The sequence below is a fragment of the Mytilus californianus genome, unplaced genomic scaffold (genome assembly GCF_021869535.1).
Source record: "Mytilus californianus isolate M0D057914Y unplaced genomic scaffold, xbMytCali1.0.p SCAF_7, whole genome shotgun sequence".
Classification (NCBI taxonomy): domain Eukaryota; kingdom Metazoa; phylum Mollusca; class Bivalvia; order Mytilida; family Mytilidae; genus Mytilus; species Mytilus californianus.
The window spans coordinates 89,213,040-89,235,968 of NW_026262723.1; the positions used below are offsets into that span (position 1 = coordinate 89,213,040).

Consider the following 22,929-nt stretch of genomic DNA (forward strand, 5'->3'; position numbering starts at 1 on the left):
AAATGGAAATACCAACCTACCTACCCTATTTTTTTAAAGTATGTAACCTTAAACAGACATTTATTTTTTTTTGGCCTTATGATGATATTTTTGCAAATACAAAAATTATTAAAACAGATGTGTGGATAGAAAAATCTTGCATTTTTAAAGCATTGACTAAAATTGGTTATTAATGAGTTAATTTTGTCTGGACTTAAAAATACTGCGAGATCACACAAGTGTTCTCACCAGAATATTGGTCAATTTATAACAAATATTTATATCAGCAATGTCTTGGATGGGTTTAGAAATTAGTGCTGATCAACTATTTTTAGATGAGTTATGTCCCCTAGAAATGTAAATTCTATGAAAAAAATGCAACAGGCCACCTACAGACCCCTCAAAGAGTTGTTTCAAGGGTTCTTTAAATGCAGAGAGCATGGTAATCTCTCTACACAAGCATCAGATCAAACTTCCCCATTCTGCTGCATATTTTTACATCCTGTAGAGCCAAACCAATGCTCGACTTTGCCAGGGTTTTTACTGTCAGTCAGAAGAGGACCTAAAGTGACCATATTTCAATACCCTAGTCACCCTTGGGATACTTGGAAGTAGAAATTATATGGAAAATTGAATTGAAAGCAAACCTCAAGCCTACATATCATATAGGGCTTTTATGAAAAAAAATTGGAAATATATTTGAGTTAATGCCCTTTACAGATAAAATATGAGCATCAGTAGTAAACACTCGAGAGTAGACATCAGAGAGCTGTTCTTTTATATTACCAAAAATTAAAGATCGCTAAACAAAAAACAAAAAGGCAACATTTTTGCATTGAAATTGATTAGTTATCTTGAATCACGTCGAACACAGAAAATGAAAATTGCATAAAAATATTTGGAGATCATTTGTGCTAATGATTTGTCCTTAACCAGATTTTTAGATATGGATGAGGCCTAATGAAAAATCTAAGTTTACTCTTAATCCTCATTACAACTGTCCAGTATACAAGACAACAGCTAGAAGAGGAGTGCTGTCCACAACTGGCCATTCTACCAACTTTGTCATGTTCATGAAGTTACCATCAGACAAGCCACAGAAGCACTGGGTTAACAGAGGTGTAGCTGGCTTATGTCAGCTTGATGACTAAATTTTGTGGCATTCATTTGGAACTTGTTGTTGATACCATTCCGTCCTTAATAGATCAAATGTGATATTTTATTATTTAGATGTGACTGATACATTCAACTGCTAAAGAAAATAATCAAAGTTATTTTTGCTGTTGATAGATAATTTATAGAAATAACATATTTTACAGAAATGTATATATTATTGTGAATGTTTTCCACAAAGTGAATTCTAAAACTGCTGATTTGAACATAAATGTGTGTCTTTTTCCACAAAGTGAATTTTAAAACTGCTGATTTGAACATATATTTTTGTATAATGGTGCATTTATTTGTACATTGTGATTGTTTGCTTTCATTAGTTTATTTTTCACATACGTAATGTTTATAGTCCTGATCTCCGAAACATATATATATAGGAAACAAAAGTACATCAAAGTACAGGGTGTGCTAGTATAGTATTGTCAGCATTAGTTGCCAAATTGGAAGTCAAGATTTTTTACAGGGTTAGAGTTATTCCATCCACTTTCTTTGTTTGACTATGGTTTACGTATTGTAAACAAGATTTTACACAGGAGTGTCCAATCATCTGTCTGTGATATCTATTTTTGTGCTATTTTTACTGTTTGAACATTCCAGTCATATTTATTTTTAGTTTTATTTTGTAAATAAGGTGTTTCTCAAATTCGGCATAGTTCTGCTGTAATCATTGAGATGAAAGGTGTTATACACTATAACTTGGATGCACAATTAAGATAGTGTAGAATGGCGTACAGTCCTGTGTTCATTTAGACAGCTGTACATAAGTATATTGACACCCCTATATCTTGTAATCTGTGATAGTTATTTTACTCTTGTTTTATTTCATAAATATATTTTAATATGATTATTAATTCCGTCCATATGAACTAATGTCCTTGGTATTAATTTGAACTATATATATGATATATCTCAAAGAAATATTTTTTATTACTTGAAGTACTGCTGATTTAGACGATATCTGCTGAAATTTCTGCATTAATTGCCAAATATGTGTACAAAGGGTTAATTTTTTTCAGAAAGAGGTGCTTTTTCCCAAAACATAGTGATTTATTTCATTTGAGTTAAAAGGCAACAAGAGAATACATGAATGAGACGAAATTTATCCTTTGTACATCATTATTGTTTTTGTTGTGCCAATTAAGTTTACAAATAATATTTTGTTTGTCTAATCCTTCATATCGTGAAATAAACCATATTTGTGAAAACTGTGTTCTTACTTTTAAAATTCCTCAGTAGGCTATCAATTGTTGAATTCGTATTTTGATGGATTACATCTCTCATTTTTACTGATTGAAATGTAAAGACCAGTGGATTGAATGACCACAAAGAAATTTAAACATTTGTTGTTCTCTTATATCCTCATCAATTGTTGTTATACTTATGGATATAAGAATTCAAATTTTATCAAAACTCACTTATTATAAAGATTGGGTCATTCCCGTATTATCCTTGGTCGCTCATGTTTGTCCTTTTTGCTACTGTTTGTGCATGGAACTAATTATAAAGATAAGAAGATGTGGTATGATTACCAATGAAACAACTATCCACCAGAGACCAAATGACGAAGAAGTTATGAACTATAGGGCTTTCAACAATGAGCAATCCCTTTTGAAAATTATGTTAGGTGATTCCAACAGACATCATATATGACCTCAACTACTGCTGAAAAAAGAAAGTTTGACAAAAAAGAAAATTAATCAGAAAAATGGCTACCAAACTTGGTTAATGATTCATTATTCATGAGATTTATGAATCATGGTTAATGACACCAATTACCATCAAAAATGGTTGCTACCATTACTATTCTGAAAAATGAAATGGCCAGTATGAACAACAAAATGTATCATCATCACTTGGTGTCTGCCTGTAATTTTTATGGCCCCGCAACAAAGTAGTCCGGTTGTGATCAGGTTTCATGTTTGGTTAATGAATGTTGCAGGATAACAACATAACGTGTGGTTAATTTTAATGGTTGGTCTATGAGTGCTGCAGTAAACAAGATAACGGCTGTATTCAGATAACATGCTTGTTCTATGAATGTAGTTTGATAACAAATTTCCACTCCTAAAAATGGCTTCAAGTTTTTTTTGCAAGCAAGGCCATTGGCGTTTTTCCGACACATCTAGTTGTTTGAAACTTCTCCTCTAGAACTGACACTCCAACTAAATCCAAACATGATCAAAATCATCCTTAGGATGTTTAGTTTTTTATCCACCCTCTTCATTCTTAGGATGTTTAGTTATTTATCCACCCTCTGTAGGTTGCAATTCTGTAAATATAGACAATGCAATTTCCCATAGGAACTCCCTTTGCGGCTAAAACTGTGACACTTTTACTATGAAGTTTCGTGAAAAATAATATCCCAGAACGGAAAGTTTATATGCACTACTATTTTATTCAAAGGTCAAAATATAGGGCTGTGCGGCATATTTTCAACATTTATATGCCCTGAACTTCTAAGAGTTTAAACTTATACTAAAATTCTATACTATCCTTACCTTCATATTTGGACCTCCTAAGAATTAAAATTTAGGCGCTACCATGTTTTTTTATACTGGTTACATTCCCAAGTGATGTCTCTATGAGATGAAACACAGAGATCATAAATGGGAACCAGTACATTAACAAATTAACATATCTATGAATATTATATATCTCCCCAAAAGAGGCGTGGTTTGAGAAATAGCTGTATTTACAAAGCGCAACCTATACAAACATTTATTCAAATAGAAAACCTTCTAAAAACACTTTTTCTCACAACAATACTTATTTATCAGAATTATAGCCTTAAGGAAATCACTGCATATACTCTAAGTTTCCTTTTACAGTACATTTTATACCCCTACCCCTATTTCAGTTTTTTAAAGAATTTGAAAACAAGACTTGAATCATTACCAGCTTACCCTATGTGCATGTTTTCTGACATAAAATGTCTAAAACATGTTTGAAACTATTCTGATAACAAATTGAAAGCATTTTAGAATACTATAAATGTATTGTTTAGTAGTTAATCATTCCAACATTCAAGATTATACAAAGTATCCAATCCTGCCTGTGTCTCCAGTCCACATCTTACTGTATGTCTATTTGTCAATGAAAGTTCACAATTTATGTCTCAAATGGTCAGTTAAGAATTCTTGTCACAACAGCATCATCTCTAACCATATAACTAACATAAGTTAGTTAATGTATGAACTAGAAGTGTCTAAACAAAGCCATATTTGCAAAATTTTATTTAAGAAGATATCAGTCTGGTGCATAAATTCACTAAAAGTTTGATAGAAATGACTGCTTACATCTTATTTTTGCATAACTTTCCAGCACAGTTATTGTTTTGTTTACAAAAGACCTTGAAAATAATAAAATCATAGCATTTACAAGTTAAATTATCTGTTTTATGACCCAGGGTAGGCATTTTTTTCTGTTTTTTGCCCCCTGGGACCTCACATTTCCTTAATATTTTCCCTGTTTCTAGCAATGTGGAGTATTTAGTATATATTTAGGATAGAACACACTATTGTAAGTTTTATTGAGGTCTTTTTGTAATTCTAGCTTGTACTTTTTAATGCCGCGGTCACAAAAAAACACATTTAGGTGTTACGGCTTACTTTTGGGTTATCGACACAACAAAAATAACATAACAAAATTATTTAGGAAGGATCAACGAGTTTCAATGACTGCGAAGAGTAAATATAGGCACTTCTAAACAATTTAAATCACAAATAGGCATATATTATGGATTTATTTTGAATTCATGGATTGAAGTAAACCATGCATACTGTAAACTGTGAATTTATGCTGAGTCATCATAGTTAAGGCTCAGGATTTTCTCAATCTTCATGAAATATTTATAAAACTTCATATTTGAGTTAAATTCTTTAAAATCTCTGAGATAAACCAGATTTTGTGAAATTCTGTATGTTCTATTTTTTAACCCTATATAGGTTGCAATTCTGTAAATATAGACAATGCAATTTCCCATAGGAACTCCCTTTGCGGCTAAAACTGTGACACTTTTACTATGAAGTTTCGTGAAAAATAATATCCCAGAACGGAAAGTTTATATGCACTACTATTTTATTCAAAGGTCAAAATATAGGGCTGTGCGGCATATTTTCAACATTTATATGCCCTGAACTTCTAAGAGTTTAAACTTATACTAAAATTCTATACTATCCTTACCTTCATATTTGGACCTCCTAAGAATTAAAATTTAGGCGCTACCATGTTTTTCTATACTGGTTACATTCCCAAGTGATGTCTCAATGAGATGAAACACAGAGATCATAAATGGGAACCAGTACATTAACAAATTAACATATCTATGAATATTATATATCTCCCCAAAAGAGGCGTGGTTTGAGAAATAGCTGTATTTACAAAGCGCAACCTGTAGAGGTGGAATTTTTTTGTTCTCATACAACTAAAATATTTTTGAATAAAAATCAAAACTCCTTTGGGATTATACTTCTTCCCCTAAACCTAAAGAAATGTCATATTTATCGAGCCTTCGACTTTTGTCGAAAAAGGGAGACATAGCGATCCTACATTCCGTTGGCTTCGGCGGCATCCACAAATATTCACTCTGTGGTTAAAGTTTTTGAAATTTTAATAACTTTCTTAAACTATCCTGGATTTCTACCAAACTTGGACAGAAGCTTGTTTATGATCATAAGATAATATTCAAAAGTAAATTTTGTAAAAAAAAAATTCCATTTTTTCCGTATTTTACTTATAAATGGACATGTTTTTCTGCCAGGAAACATTATATTCACTCTGTGGTTAAAGTTTTTGAAATTTTAATAACTTTCTTAAACTATCCTGGATTTCTACCAAACTTGGAAAGAAGCTTGTTTATGATCATAAGATAGTATCCAGAAGTAAATTTTGTAAAAAAAAAATTCCATTTTGTCCGTATTTGACTTATAAATGGACTTAGTTTTTCTGCCAATTAACATTACATTCACTCTGTGGTTAAAGTTTTTAAAATTTTAACAACTTTCTTCAACTATCCTGGATTTGTACCAAACTTGGACAGAAGCTTGTTTATGATTAAAAGCTAGTATCTAAAAGGAAATTTTGTTAAAATTTTGTTCCATTTTTCTGTATTTTACTTATAAATGGACTTAGTTTTTCTTCCAGTTAACATGACATAACAGTCTGCAGTTTAAGTTTTTAAAACATTTATTAGATTCATAAACTATCCTGGATTTTTACCAAACTTGAACAGAAGCTACTTACAATCAAAAGATAGTATAGAGAGGAATATTTTTATTAATTTTTTTCCTCATTTTTGTTGAGCCTGTGATTAACAGCAAAAGTAGGCGAGACACTGGGTTCCGCGGAACCCTTACAAATTTTATTTTTGTCTAGTGTTTAATTATTTTCTACAATTAACAAATAAGACACTAATTATACCAACATTCTAGGCTATATTGCAATCCCCTTGTACAGATTAGATATACTGTAAATTCAGAAATTATTGCGTGCATTTATTATTGCAATTTTTTAAGAATTATCAAAAATGTGAGTTTAATAAATGCGATTTTAAGAAGAGCTTCATATATACATTTGTATCATATATCAGAGTGTGAGTTCTTATTATTGCGATGCTCAAGGAGTTGCATTATTCGCATTAATAAAAACCTTGCATTAATTTCTGAATTTACAGTAGTTGACCAGTTACTCAGTCACTGAGAAACTGACATAATGCAAATTTAAGTTGATAAACCATGAAAACAAGGTCAAGGCAGGGAGACTTCTGTTAAATGGAACAATAAACTTTATTACAATGCTTCAATTGACAAAAATTACAGTTGCCTTTTTACCTCTCAACAAAGTTGAGCAGGACTTTTGAAGTGTTCAACGTGCTTGTTTGTGTCTAAGAAGGTTTTCAGATAGTCATATAATTTTGTGTGCAGATGCAGATTTGAAAGAATGACCATGTGACCTTTGATTAGGTCTTGTGACTCAAAAATAGGAAACTATTTGTATAAAGCTTTGTATTGCAGAGGGTAGAAAGACATGGATGCTTCATACCAGTACCTTGTATAGATGGATTTGGTTATGTTTTTTTTATTTGTCCTTTGTGGTCATATAGTTCTTCAACTGTGTCGGTTCTTATACATCCTTGGCTTTCAAATATTTTACTTTGAGCATTCCTGATGAAGGTAAATCCAGAAAAGTGCTATAAACACATGAAATTTATAATGTGTTGTTTTCATTTTTTTCACAGCACTGGGTCGATACCTCTGCTTGTGGACTATCAGTCTCTAGGGTATCCTCAGCTCAGTAGTCAGTACTTTGCTACTGACATGATTTATAACAAACCTTTCTAAAATTGTCCATTAATAAATTTTGAAATTATAAAGAAACTAAGGTTTCAACTCCCTTAAGTTGACCTTAGATTGATTTTGCTATTTTTTTAGGTCCTCTTTGGTCATATAGCTCTTCAACTCTTTCAGTTCTTTGGCTTTCAAATATTTGACTTTGAGCGTTCCTGATGAAGGTTAATCTAGAAAAGCACGTCTAACGCATGAAATTTATAACATGTTGTTATCATTTTGTATACTGATACCTTATGTTTTTGTCTTTCCATTGTCCTTAACCTCATTTTCATGGTTCAGTAACTGCTTAAAAAATGTATACCGGTACCTTTTTTGTCACTAGTTTCTCTCTTATTTTGAGTAGTAGGGTTATCTATATTTTGCATATGGTTCCTTGCAAGGTCTTTATGTCTGTATGTTAAGGTTCACCTGACCTCAACCTCATTTCATGGGTCAGTAATTAAGGCTAAATTTACTTGAATAGTAAAATTGAGAATGGAAATGGGGAATATGTCAAAGAGACAACAACCCGACCAAAGAGCAGAAAACAGCTGAAGGCTATCAATGGGTCTTCAATACAGCGAGTAAATCCTGCACCCGGAGGAGGGCTTCAGCCCTCCCCTAAACAAAAATGTGTACTAGTTCAATGAAAATGGACGTCACACTAAACTCCAAAACATAAATAAACTAAAATTAAAAAACATACCAGACTAACAAAGGCCAGAGGCTCCTTACTTGGGACAGGTGCAAAAATGTGGCGGGGATTAAACATGTTTTGTGAGATCTCAACCCACCCCCTATACCTCTAGCCAATGTAGAATAAACAAACACACAGCAATATGCACAGTAAAACTCAGTTTAAAAGAAGTCCGAGTCTGATGTCAGAATAGGTAACAAAAGAAACTAAGCAAAATGACCATGATACATAAATTAACAAAGGACTACTAGCAGTTACTGACATGCCAGCTCCAGACCTCAATTAAACTGATTGAAAGATTATGTCTTCATCATATGAAAATCAAGCACAATCCTTCCCGTTAGGGGTTTAGTATCATACCGTCATAAAATATATGAGAAGAACATAACCCGTATCATGCCAACAACTGGTTTTAGAATAAATGTGTTTATTTCTGATGCAAAGACCCTATGAGTGAATGTCTGTTTCTTAGTTACTTAAGCAATAGGTCAACTATATTTGGTGCATGGAATGAGTGTAAGGTGTACATAGTACTACATACCTGTCTGGCATGCATCATCTAACTTTGACCTTATTTTCATGGTTTGATCTCTTTCTTGGCTACTTTAGGCAGTAGGTTAACTATATTTGGTGTATGGAATGATTGTAAGGTATGCATGTCTATCTAATAGGGTTTATCTGACCTTGACTTCATGTCATGGATTATTGATAATGTTAAGTTTATGTAATACTTGAAATAAAACCTTCATCTTGAAGACTTTCAAAATAATAATCAATCATGAACAGTAAAGCAGGCTAGACATTTCAGCGAGCGCACTCTTGCATAAAATTATATATGAACTACTGTGGATTCATTTATTTTTCATGGATTGAGTTAAAATTGTATTCAAATGGATATCTAAGTTTGTGATACCAGTTTATGTCAATGAGACAGCAAGCCAGGAACATGGATAAAAAGGTATGTAGTTTGGTCATTTTAACTGACATTCCATGCTTCATCGACTTTTATTGTCTAAATCCAGAGTCCAGTTCTCAGATTATAAGTAATCTACAATGGTATTACTTTGTTAGGATGAATTAAGAAGAGAGTGACAGGAACCTACAACAATGTATCTGACCTACATTTCATGCTCCAGTGACTGGTTAAGTTTTTATACAATAAAATCTTAAGACTTTTGTTGAGCCTCAATAAAGCAACTTGATGCCAGGATGAATCCATGGGAGTGTATCAGTATTCTACTAACATTAAGTCACTCCGATTTGCACTTCAGTCATTTTGATGATATTTTACATCAAAGGTTATGTAATGATGTATTTCAAATTAATCCAGTGGTTGATACCAGCCCCATCAAATGCAGTTATTATGGCCTATGTTTCAGTGCTTTTTGCATTTAAATTTTTTATTTTTTATACAAGATTTGTTTATCAAGGCAAACTTTATAATCTGGGATTACTTATGTTTGCTTGTACTACTGAAATAATAAAAAGAACCTTAAATAATGATAAATTGTGAAGATGAGGTCAAGGTCAGGAGAACATTATACGTTTTCCATAAACAGACTGGTCTTTGATTTATATGCTACTCTCACCACTAAAATGGTACAAAGTGATGTGCAAAAATAAAACATAGTCCAAAAGTACAGCTTATAATTTCCATTATTGATGCTTTCTATGTTGAGGCTTAACCTTATTCACAGTTGTATTTGCTATCAGCTTCTTACCATTAGAACAACACTATTACCAAGATTCTGACAATTTGATCTGGTGTAGATATCTTTATAAAAATAAAATGTGGTAAGATTGCCAATGAGACAACTATTCACCAACCAAATACTGTATAGCCTTCAATAATGACCATAAACCCATACCACATAGTCGGCTATAAAAGGCAGTAAAATGACAAATGTAAAACAATTCTGTTTACTTCTAAGATATGTTATAACCTAAAATCATCTGACACTTTGTAGTAAATAAATCATGAGTTTATCCACCTCTTACACAACAATTAAATCTACCGAGATATTTTAGCGCCTTTAAAAAGTAGGCAGTTGTTTTGCAGCTGCCTTCTTTTAGTCATTCTAAAAAACAGGGCAAGTATCTGTCTATTATGACAGCCTCAAATTGGTACTTCCATTACAAACACACATGCACAAGATTCCATCAAGGCTCTAATTCTTGATGTTGCATGCAATAAGTGTCCAATAAGCACTCATAACTGGATCTATGTGTAGCTCCCAAAATGTACTTTTATAAATAACTCTAAAAGTTCACCTGCTGGTGTATTCAATCTGCTATCAAATATCTAAAGTGTCAAGGCAATTAATCATACATATTAATGCATAGATAATTTGCAAGCTATGCTCAATTTTTCAGGTGGCATATATTCACCTGAATTATAACATCACAGAGGCCATGTTGAAAATCTTACTTTTTTTCATTTTATTATTAATTTCCTAGAATTAAAAGCAGGGTAATTTAGAAACTAGTCAAGAAAACAGCAAAGGGGCAACAAATCATGCTCTCAAAAACTGTTTTCTACTTTCATAAAATAAAAACATAAAAAACTATTTTCTACAAAAGTTTATTTTATAAGAATTTATAAATCTATCTATACATATATATCTGATAGCTTTAATTACACATAAATTACACAACCATCTGTGGAATGAAAGCAAAATCACAACCAGTGTGGAAATATTTTCTATTGTATAAAAACCCAAGTATAAGATCAAGCTTCAATATGATATGGTTAACATCACTGACTTTTTCAGCTATAGTATGGTTGATATGTTAATCTGCTATCAATGGAATACAATTCTCAAAGAAAAGCCTAGCCATTGGTATATAACACCTTTCTTCTTATTTTCTAAGTTTTCACAACCAGTTCATGATATGTTTACATTTAAATCTAAAAATTAAACCTTAAACTGGACTAAAATTTATATGGACAATTGTAAAATGTAATATTAATATAAATATTGAAAAAATATATATAGTATCATAATTGGTTATTTAATTTAATTTTTTACCTTTCATATATTTAACACTTTTCAAGTTTCATTTGCAATTTACTGTCAACCTGTTGTATAGTTTAATTTATTTTTCATTAAAAAAATACAGATTTTTGTTTGATTAAGATAATTATTTTGATTGGAAGATTAAAGCAAAAAGTTTTTTTTTTCCCTCTTTATTTTAATTTTATAAATTGCAATTTGAATAAAAGAGGAGATATGGGGTGAACATCAGTGAGACAGCAACCGGGTGACATAAATAACCAAAAGACATCTAGGGGGCAAACATATATTTACCAAAAACAGAAGTACGAATTTTCAAAGGAAGATGGAATGTTAAAGTCATAAATATTTATACTTCTGTTAATTTCTTTGGAGGAAAATAATAAATATTTATTTATTTTTCCACTTACTTTGCATTCACAGTATTATATGAGGTAAACCAATTTCATATTCACATGTCATATCTAACATTTTCAATATTTATTGGAATGGTAGGAATTGTAAAATTTCTGGAATCAATCTAACATTTACCAATCACACATACTTATACACAATGTATACAATAAAATTATCTAAATATACAATCTTACTAAAAAATTATTTACATCTGATATGTTAGATATGGGTGGGGGCATCCACGCCTCCCTGTATCACACAAACTATACTAAAACATCGTTGAATTTATCACAACCACAATGTTTAACACACACATATAAAATGTTATCAAAATATAAAATTGTTCAATTAAAATCAGAAAACTTTAGTTTTGGACTGGACCGTTGTATAAGCTTGTCTGGATGGAAGATTAAACATTAAATTTATCATTTTATTTGTCAAATAACCTTAACTTGAATACATAGCACCATTTGGTATTAAATAATTTCAGACAGACATATTACTAGTAACAGTATGTAGTATTTTACAAATTATACATTATAATATATATGTATATAGAATGTCTTTCAAAAATTGATAAAAAATATAAATTCATTAGTTTTGGTACAGTATAGTGTCAATTCAGCAAAACATCTTATATGATTACATCTTTGGCCTTAGAAGTGTTTTTTTTTCTTTGAGTCACCATGAAGCTTTGTTTTTTTATACCAAAATAGCAAATTTAAATTTAATATCAAAATATAAGTTCATCATTATAACAATATATTGTACCATATAGATAGACAGTAAGTACTATAGATAAGTTGCCTAATGTGACACTTTTTCCTACATTTAAAAATTCTGCATTGACTGTTTTATGGTAATGTTTTTTTCTAAATTTGGCTTGCTAATGTTTGTAGAATTCCAATTGTCTTAAAACATTCGTATAACTTTTTTCAGAACAAGAAAATTGAACAGCAATATGTCTCCTTTGCTGTATTTTGAAATGAAAATGTCTTCATTCTTAAAAAACAACTTCAAAAATTTGTTCAATATGTTGCTGATAGCATTTTTCAGTATTTTTCAATCAGAAATCTAACCACATTGTTTTGCTTGTTAACATTTTTTTTTAGCATATTATAAAGGAAGATATTTTTAATTCTTTTCTTTCAGTAATGAATTCCTTCTTAAAAAGTTCTACAATTACCGACTTTTTCTATTTGACAACAAATATATAAAACACTGTTATTTACATTTTCAACGTCATACAACCATTAATCACACAATTTCCACATACACACGCTCACACCAGAAGCATATAGAGATATACTATTGAAGTTTATAGAATAAGAGGTCTGGGATGTAAGAAAATTCAAGATAGACCTTATTGAAATCAATAGAAACAAGAACTTTTGAAGTGTACAGAAGGTGAATCTCATTTCTTGTTCTATGGTTCTCAGGGGCGGATCCAGCCATTTATAAAAGGGGGGGGTTCCTAACCCAGGATAAAGGGGGGGGTTCCAACTATATGTCCCCATTCAAATGCATTGATCATAAAAAAAAGGGGGGGGTTCCAACCCCTGGAACCCCACCCCCCTGGATCCGCCACTGGTTCTTCAATGAAAATGTTTGTTATCAACACATAGAACAATTATTACCAGTATTTTAAAAAAGGTTTTGCTGTTTAACATTGGTAATGTACATTGAAATGGTTAACATAATAGTTAATAGCCAATACTTTCAATAAGCACTCTACCATGCTCTACACTATGCCTAGACCACAGCTGCAACTGATGAATGACAAAGGTTAAATAATTGGACTAAAAAAAGCAGAAAATAATGGTATGAAATTATAGAACAAAATGTATGGCACTGAAACAAACCCCAATATTTACACAGAATTGCATAGAACAAAGTGACATTGTCTAACTCAACTAAAGTGTGTCACTAAAATATATAGCTGTACATGAAAATTGGGATAAAAGTTGAGGTTCCACAAATATTATTGTATGTAATATAAGTCAAGACTATGACTGAATTTTTCATTTCAGAAAAGCTATCAAATACTGTTTTTTTAATGAAAAAGGTAAAACGACTGCTTTTTATATCAATTGCTATTTGAATTAAATGAGAAAAACATGCAAAAGCAAAGAATTAAGAAAAGATTTAGTTTTCATTAGTTATACAATACAAATTAGGAGCACTCTGATATATTTTGTTTGTTTAATGTTGTATTTTCTTGATTTTTACCTCAACTTCTGTCCCATGTATGTAATATAAATGCTGGATAAAAAGCTTAAATAATTGAAATTATATAATAAAATAGAATCTACAACTTAAAACACTACTGAAGCACTCCTTGATATCCCTAATGTTATACTTATGACAATCTCCGATATTGCTTATGAATTTTGTGTACAGTAATTACTTTGTTTTGACATGACTAATAGGATTATTCATTACTCTATATACAAATTTCTGAATTAATGTGTGATGTTTCTATTTTTTACAAATGAACTATATGCAGACACTTAATAAATGTTTAGATTTTGGATTATAAGAATTTGACAAGATATGCAGTAATAACAACACACATGGCTGACAAAAGACTTAGATGTAATCCAGCAGCACTATTACATCTGTTTGATTCACAGTAACAGATCTCTCTAAACACACCCACTGTGTCCCATGACCACAGACATCCCCAGGCCACACCTACAAAAGAAAATTACAATTGCTTTTATCTACATGATCAGAGCAAATTTTGAATGTACAGTGTGACAGACCTGCAGATAGAAGAAACAGTGTGTTCATTATAGATTTGTTTTTAATTTAGTAAACATACTTGGGAATTACTTTTGTGTATCAAAGTCGACTTATTTCACCCCTATTACAAAATTTGTGCATCTTTTTATATTATAAATCAAAAATGAAAAAAATGCAGATTTATGTCATTTAGCTCTTTTACTGAACAGGTCCCTTGATATTTGACACCATAAAGTAAAATAATAATCAGGTAAAATAAATGTTCTCATTGAATCGTCAAAACTGTACAGGTAAGCACAGGAAAGTAAAACAAATAATACCACTGCAGCTTCAATCAAAATAGAATGATAAAATACCATAGCATTGAAACAGTAGCCCTATAATGAAATAGGGAAGCACCAAAAGGACCTCATATATTGCATGCAACTGAGATGCACAGAAGCTAATGCTGCTGTATATCAATTACAATGTATCAATGGACCAAATCAGACAACCTTGGAAAAAATAACAGATTCAATTTTGAAAACTTAACCTGACAACTGTATCTTAGCTACTAATCTTAAATGTACAATATGATTACCTGAATCAGTCCTTGAACCACATCTTCTAGTCACTTTTTTCCATCCTTGCCCTGTAAGTTTTAAATGAAATTTTCACAAAATCCTGATATTATTAATTAACAGGCAATTTAAAATGTTCTTTTGCAAGCATCTGTATGAGTACTTCAAGGATACCAATACTGGCTTTAATACAACCGTAGACAAGTATATCTGTTTAAAATTTGTAATAAATAGTCAATCGTATCAATTTACATTAATATAATAAGTGGTTGAATTTTTAACTAATATGGAATCTTAATCATAATATGATATTTCTGAAATCAACCAGACATGCCAGATTTCGGTTTAGATAATTTTTTAGTGTTAAGTGTGCTACGATGATTCCTCACCGACCAACATTTTCAAAAGCAGTTAAATTATAAGCAAATATGGAGATTGTAACAGAGCTACACCGTTCACATTATTATGAGTGTTTTGCAATAACTATATGTGTCAATATATACATGTGCCAGCATAGCAAGTAAAGAAATAACAATAAAGTTTGTTTTTTGCAATGTAAATGATTTTTCTCTGTCAATTGTAAGAAAAACGTGTTTTAATTATAAATCTATCATACAATGTCTAATAAATACATGTATACTCACAGCCTGGACTTTCCTGTGTTATTTTCATACAAAACTGGCCAGGTGTATGAGCTTCAAACCCATTACAATCTACAGGAGCATTTATATATGTGTCAAAGCTTTCATCAGCAGGACACTGAATACCATCTTCATTACTGTCACATTGATAACATTCTACAGCTTCTCCTTTAACACATAAAACATATGTAATGTAACCACAATTTTCCAATTTTAATATTCCATTCACTATGATTACTTTGTATAATGCATGAAAACGGTGAAAAGATTCAAATTTATGGGAAAACTGCAAGTTTTTTATTTTGCATGATCATTCATGGACTGGATTAAAATTTAAATATTCAAAATCATATCAACTCAAGTAAACTAAGAAAGTGAAGCTAATTCTAAGAAATTTAAAGTCCCTGAAAATATAATACATTTTCAGAATTGTTTTAAGTATGTACAAACTGTATAATCCATGTTAATAGTCATGGCAATAGAAGAAAATATCTTAAATGTTTTTAATACTGTAAGACAAGTCAAATAAATCAGGAATGTGTCCATGGGACACAGATGATGCCCCCGCTTTCATATAACCTTAAAAAGGGACATAACTCAAGAACGGTAAAAGTGACACTACCCAAATTTGTACTTGATCTGAGTTTTGTGGTATTAAGCATTGTGTATAAGTTTCATAACATTTGGTAGAGGCAAACTTTAGAGAATAAAAACGAGGATTTGGCAATTTTTCCATTTGTAAAAGGGGCATAACTCTATAACAGTAAAAGTGAGGCCACCAAAATTCAAACTTGATCTGTGTTTTGTGGTAATAAGCATTGCACATAAGTTTCATAACATTTGTTTGAGGTAAAGTTTGAGAACGGAAACCAATTTTGGGACGTACGGACAGACAAGGGTAAAACTTTAATAATGCCCCCTCCGCTACGGCATAAAAATCTTATTAATAACCACATTAACAAAAGTTAAAATTCAAAATGATCTACACATTTTCTGGTCTTTCCAGCAATCACGAGTACAGTTGAGGAATGAAAAAGTGACATTTTCAAAATTTTATCAGAATCTTAAAGAAAAATACATGAAATGTATACATGGTATATCTACTTTTCATTTCTAACTTGCTTCAGGTGTATGGAATGGTGGTGTAGACGTAAAATGCATAGATTCAAGTCGAGGGAGCTGGTAAAAAATTTCCAGAATAGGGATAATATATATATTTATAATAGAATATCTTAATAAGCGATTGCTCAAAAATATTATTGTTGGGGGCAAAATAATAATATACATATGTAGTTCCAAGACTCAGAATCCCAAAATCTCCAACAGATACTATGCTTAGGCCAAAATAAAAAATATGTATGTTACCTGCACCTGAATATTTTTCAAACATGTTGCTAATTTGAGGTGTTATCTCTTTTCATATAATTGATTGGTTAAAAGTCCAGTGGCAAATATTTCATGCATACATGTATTTAAGAAACAATATATCCAATTTGTGGATTGTGAAAAGTGGGTGATTGGATCAACACAAATTGTTGTTGGTTCTTTTTAAGAGTTGCCATTTTTCAAATGCGGCATGGATGGATATTGAACTTTTGTCAAGCATGTCAAGTGGCCTTTGCTTTGCACTACATCAGAAAAAGTCAAATTCAATTATATAAAATTTAATAAAGATACAGGTATGCTCTATTTAAGAGACATTTATGATTTTGCCAATTAGATCTGTCTACTTAGGTATTAACTAACAGAAGATGAGTTAACGACATTTGCTGTATGGCGCAAGCTTTTAGATTTCAACTGTGCTTATCGGTTTTATGGTGTAAGATGCCATATATGCAAGTATATGGATATAATATGATAAGAGAGTTTCATAATGAGTGAATATCTTTCGTATTGGACATGTTGAATAGATGTAAATAAATTATTTGTAAGTGTGGTGACATTGTTATGTGAACATGTGTGTATACAGCAGATTTTAGATTTTAACCATTTAAATGTAGGATGGAACTAGTGGCATATTGACTCTTAAAAGTTAGGGAATCTACACTTCAAGAAGCGGTTCATTTGACAAAGGTGAAATTTACAGCATAGGTAACAGGTTGCACTCTCCCAAGAGATACATAAATTTGGATTGAACTTTACCTCATAAATTTTATTCCAGACACACAACCTTGTATTTACAGCAGGACAATACTGAACTGCTAAACACGGGCATTTAAACACTTGAAATATGCAGAAAAGGATTTTTATATGAACAAAAACAATCATTTTGTTGTTAAACACTTTGCGGAAGTGAACAAATTCAGGTAAACAATCATACATTTTTGGCCAGTGACAAATCGTAAAGGTAAATCTCAAAAAGAAAATGATCGGTAACGTTTTAGGAACCATAGTAAATGTACAATCCTCTATGTGGTCCAGACTTTCAAATAGGACAATTTACCTGTCCGAAATAAGCATATTAATACTGCTAAAATGGAACAGGTTATCCATAACCTGTCCATCATGGCTGTCTTTGAAACTTGAAAAGCGCCACCTGTCTCATTTACATATTTTCTTTCGGGCACCTGCTAACTGGTATTTAATTTCGGGGACCAGTTCATGAGTTATTTCACCGCTGATTTTTTGAAATGCCTTAGTTTCATATTTTGACAAACATTAAATAATTATAGTCTTCTTCTTATTATTCAATGATACCAATTTAAGGGGTATTTACTTCTTTCTTACTTCTTTCTTATGTATAAGCTTCCTATCTTAGGAACACCCCTTATTGGGTATAAAAGGGAATAAGTAAGAGGGTAAAATTCTTAATTTTTTTAAATAGTTTGACATTACTCAAATGTGAAACTTGTTTGACTTGTTTTTTGTAATGTGATAACTTTTTTTCTTGCAACATATACGATCACGTGTCCGTCAAAGAGACAGCAACCCGACCAAAGAGCAGAAAACAGATTTATCTTTTTTTTATTTTCCGTCAATGCAGAGACATATTATACAAGAGATTGTATTATATGTCTCTGGTCATATGTCTCTGGTCAATGTAAGTATGTGGCTTGTACACCTTGTTATTTAGGTTAAACCGGAGACATATTATAAAAGAGTAGTTTTATATGTCTCAGGTTAAACTCTACAAATTCTGTAAAGAAATAGACTACTGTGAAAATGACACCAATTAGAACTGTTTCATCAACTTTAAATTGAATATTCACCGTTCGCTCATAAAAAATATAAGGATATTAAATTGAAAAATTGAAAATTATACTTATATTGTCGGCAACTAAAGCTTGGTTAATACTCGCTACGAAACAAAGATAAGATAAGATAAGATAAGATAAGATAAGATAAGATAAGATATATAAAAAAATTAGATATAACTCATTGACATTGAACATATGACGGCCAAGATGGGGTTTACAGAAGATATAACACTGGGCAAAAAAATAAACAGTAGAGAAAAACGGACACAAAAGAATAAAGAATCTGAGAGAATACTGTAGATGCAAAAATAAAAATAATTGAGAAAAACAAGAAAAACATAGAAAAACAAAGAGAAAACTGGCATAAAAAATAAAGAATACTGAAAAGAAGGACTCCATATCTTTACCTACATCTACATTCGGTTGAAAACAGACCTTTCCGACAAAAGAGATTAATTCAGCTTTTAAATTGTGAATTTTCCATTTCTATGTAGCAACATTTCAGCAGCGCCATCATTTTATGGAGTATATATATATCCCATGTGATACAATATTCCGGCAGAGCTTTCATTTTCTATCATTATTTCCTTGATAGAGGATTGTTTTTTAAAAGAAACATATTAAACAAGGTTTCAAAATGGTGAAACTGGAGTCATTCCTTCAAAAATTTAACGGACGCCATCACGAGCTGGTTCAGTGTTATGGAATATGTTTCACAGACGACGACAGATATGTTCCAATTGTCGTTTCAAAAATCCCATCCTCTTTTCCTCGAATGTGACATCAGTACTTCCATGAGTAAAATGACGGGTGACACAAGTAGAACAGGATCACCTGAGATCACCCACTGGTGTTGGTGCGGTTAATCGTTTTGACCAGTCTTTAGTTTTGTATGTTGTGTTTTGTAGATTGTTATTTCTCTTTTGATTGTTTTTCGTTTTATTTGCCATATCGTTGTCATTTTTCTTCAATTTCCCTTTTGTATCTTCCACCTGAGAGTGTATTTGTATATAACACAATGGCCGTGTTAAATCGCAGGGTCACATTCATTTATCAGTCCGTGAGGGGAATATTTTTTTTAGTTCATTCCTTTAACTGAAGCCGGGGCACTCAGTTATTTTAATGACAGTGTGTGAAATCGATTCTTGTTCACAACTAGTGGAATAACCTTTTATGGCTGACTATGCGGTATGGTCTTTGCCCATTGTTGAAGGCCGTACGGTGACCTATAGTTGTTAATTTCATTTGGTCTCTTGTGGATAGTTGTCTCATTGGCAATCATACCACATCTTATTTTCATATTTATTTCACGCGATCGAGACCAAAAGTTTGAAACGTTTGAATTGTTATGGAAAACAGAGTTCTCATTCGAAAATTTAACGAAGGAAATATATGATGTGTTATTTTAAGTTCAGCTTGAATCACAAGCTTTTTTTATCATGTTTATAATTGTTTTTGTTGCCCGGGGATTTTTTTTTTTTGGGGGGGAGGGGTCTATTTAACCGATATCACAGAGTGAGAGGCATTTTCCGAACAGATCTGTAGTAATGTTTTTTTTTTATTCTACCGATCGAGATTAAAAGGAAGCAGGGTAAAGTGCTCAACCACGCCCCGTGTACATGTATCTATTCCGAGCCAGGTACATTGTCTGTGGTTGTTTCCGGAATTATCTGAATGTTTTGGTACTGAAGTAAATTTGCCTTTGGTAGAGGGAACATCACTTTTTAGCAGGACACCACAGATGCGAATCCAGGATTTGAGTTTGGAAAGGAATACACGAATTCGGCGATGGGTTTGTTGGTCGTTTTTTTTATTTCTTCTTCAAATTCACATATTCCTTCATTAATTGTGCTAAATTTGGGGACACGTGGCTGTTTACATTCTTTATCCGCATCTGCATTAAAATTACTATAAACTAGTCATGGGTATCTGAATTGTTAATTTAATTTTAACCAGAGACATATATACTTGTATATATTTATGTCTCTGTTTTAACCTAGTATAATTTTACCACGAACTATCGTGAGAAGTTACAAAGTTTCAAAGAAGATACATTTAAAAGTAAATTTCAATATGGTCTATGCTCCTAAACCAACTAGATTCGGGGAGGATTTAGAGTTTGACGTATTGTTAAGACACCTTCATATATAACTGCTATGATGCAAGTATATTATTCGTTACAAGTCAACTAGAGCCATGAAAATGCAATACACATAACTGGAATTCCTATATAACATCATAACATGATTTAACTGGCTGATCTATGGTAATTTTCACAATAAAACTGTTTGAATTAAAAAAAAATGAAACCACATAATCCATAATGGAATAAAAAGGTCAAGGAGAGCAGTTATATGACAGAAGAAACATATAGGAGCATTTGGCATATAAATATGTACACAAGATAGGAATACTCGAGCAACTCCATCTTACCTCATGTAATATAAGCATTATATAAATTGCAATGGCACCACCAGATAAGCATTCCTATGTCTCACATTCTGCATATGAAATTTAAATATAAGGAGTTGCAGTTCTACACTCCCATCATTTCAGGTTTTCTGCTTGGCAATCAGGAAGATCTCTGGGACATTTTAACTCTAAAAAAACTGTAGACTGTAAATACTCCTCCATTCAAAATATTTTAAAAATGACATTTCTAAATTCATGATTTTAAAACTTCATAATTGTACATAATATATGCATATTGTCTTTTGTCAATCTCCTATAGGAGGAAATAAAGTATGATGATGATGTATAAACAGTTAATTTATAAATATGACTAGATCAATGATAACTTAAAGAAAAGAAAAACAAAGATCTATAACACCTAACATTATCAATGAACTCTGAGGTCAAGGTTAGATGATTATTGTTTGACTTAAATATGACTTTTTTTTTACTTTCAATCATACTAAAGAGCTTATACTCATATATATATTTAGTTACACAGAAATTTGTCAAAGCATAAACACAGGAGCTGTATTTTAATTTTAATGACTGCATTGAAACACTGTACAAAGTTACAGATTTGCATTTCCATGTCAAAAAATCTGGAACCTCGTCAGAAGTTGTCTTTAACTATATCTAATATTTTGGCATTTAGAAAATGTTGGTGTTGATGTCAGATCTTTTCACGTGCAAACTATTAAACATCAATGATCCATGAATGTGAGTTCAAGGTCAGATGAACCCTGTCAGACAAACGCGTACACTGTCAATTTCTATACAACAAATGCAGTTGAGCTATTACTTATAGTGTCTGAAAAAACTGTCCCGAAAAACATTTCATTTTTATTAGATGAAATTTGGCTTGAACTAGCTTCAGCAACTGCAAGTATATTAGTACTTTGTCTTTTTTTTCTTTTTGTGCTTAGAATGGATTTTTCGAGTCTAGCCTTTTCTAGATAATTTTTATAATTTGTCCTAATGTTGTGTTGTTACATCTCTGTCCAAGGTCAAGGGATAGGTTGATGTTATTTGCTTTAATCAGGTTGTATTTCACATTTTGTTATCCATGACCTTTTATAGCTTACTAAATGGTCCAGGTTTTGATCATTGTTGAAGTCAATATGGTAACCTGAAGTTGTTAACATCCTTGTCATTTGGTAAATAGTTGTCTCATTGACAAGCATCCCATTCCGCCTGATTTTCATAATTATATAAAAATAATCATTAATTTTGACCAATGAACCATAAAAAAGGTGAAGGTCAAATTATCTCTGTCAGATGGACATGTACACCTTATATTGGTTTTCTACAACAAACAAAAAGTGCACATATGACTAAGAATAATTGAGAAACTGACCTTGGCAGGTAACTTTGACCATGAAAATATTCATGGTCAGATGAACACTGTATAAATGACCTGTACATCAAATGATTATTCTGTACTTTCAGAATCTGAGAAACTGACCTAATCACAAAACTTAATTTTGATCTATTAATCATGAATATGAGGTCAAGGTCAGATTAACCCTTTCATACAGAAATGTTCAATCAATCTACATTTCAAATATTGTTCACCTATTACTCATAGTATAATACAAAAGTGCACACGCTGAAATGTCTCGCCTTCTTTACTAGCCTTTGATATTATGTTGATAGTCCTAAATATAAAGCTTTACTACAACTATCACATAAACTTAACATGATCCAAAAAAAATAAGGTCAAGGTCAGATAAACCTAACTGGAAATACATAT

General features: G+C 31.5%; 2 protein-coding genes and 1 long non-coding RNA gene across 7 annotated transcripts in view; 1 reads left to right on the forward strand and 2 right to left on the reverse strand.

Moving 5' to 3' along the window:
* LOC127709284 (dynein axonemal heavy chain 3-like) overlaps positions 1-2,354 on the forward strand; it is a 77,643-nt gene extending 75,289 nt beyond the window's left edge. For all 5 annotated transcript variants that reach the window (XM_052214739.1, XM_052214741.1, XM_052214740.1 and 2 more), the window contains one exon: positions 924-2,354. In XM_052214739.1, the coding sequence (XP_052070699.1) occupies positions 924-1,130 (207 nt within the window). In that variant the 3' untranslated portion in view covers positions 1,131-2,354. The remainder of the gene's footprint in view (positions 1-923) is intronic.
* LOC127709286 (uncharacterized) lies at positions 2,133-5,886 on the reverse strand. The gene is made up of 2 exons (XR_007985571.1): positions 5,540-5,886; positions 2,133-3,403 (listed from the first exon to the last, which is right to left on the reverse strand). It is a non-coding gene; the product is annotated as an uncharacterized LOC127709286 (long non-coding RNA).
* A 4,851-nt stretch (positions 5,887-10,737) lies between these two features.
* On the reverse strand, positions 10,738-18,071 carry LOC127710233 (uncharacterized). Its single transcript, XM_052215997.1, has 4 exons — positions 17,972-18,071; positions 15,532-15,696; positions 14,908-14,958; positions 10,738-14,276 (listed from the first exon to the last, which is right to left on the reverse strand). The coding sequence occupies exons 1-4, from the start codon at positions 18,033-18,035 to the stop codon at positions 14,116-14,118; spliced, it is 441 nt and encodes a 146-aa protein (XP_052071957.1). The 5' UTR covers positions 18,036-18,071; the 3' UTR covers positions 10,738-14,115.
* Between the last annotated feature and the right edge of the window lie 4,858 nt (positions 18,072-22,929).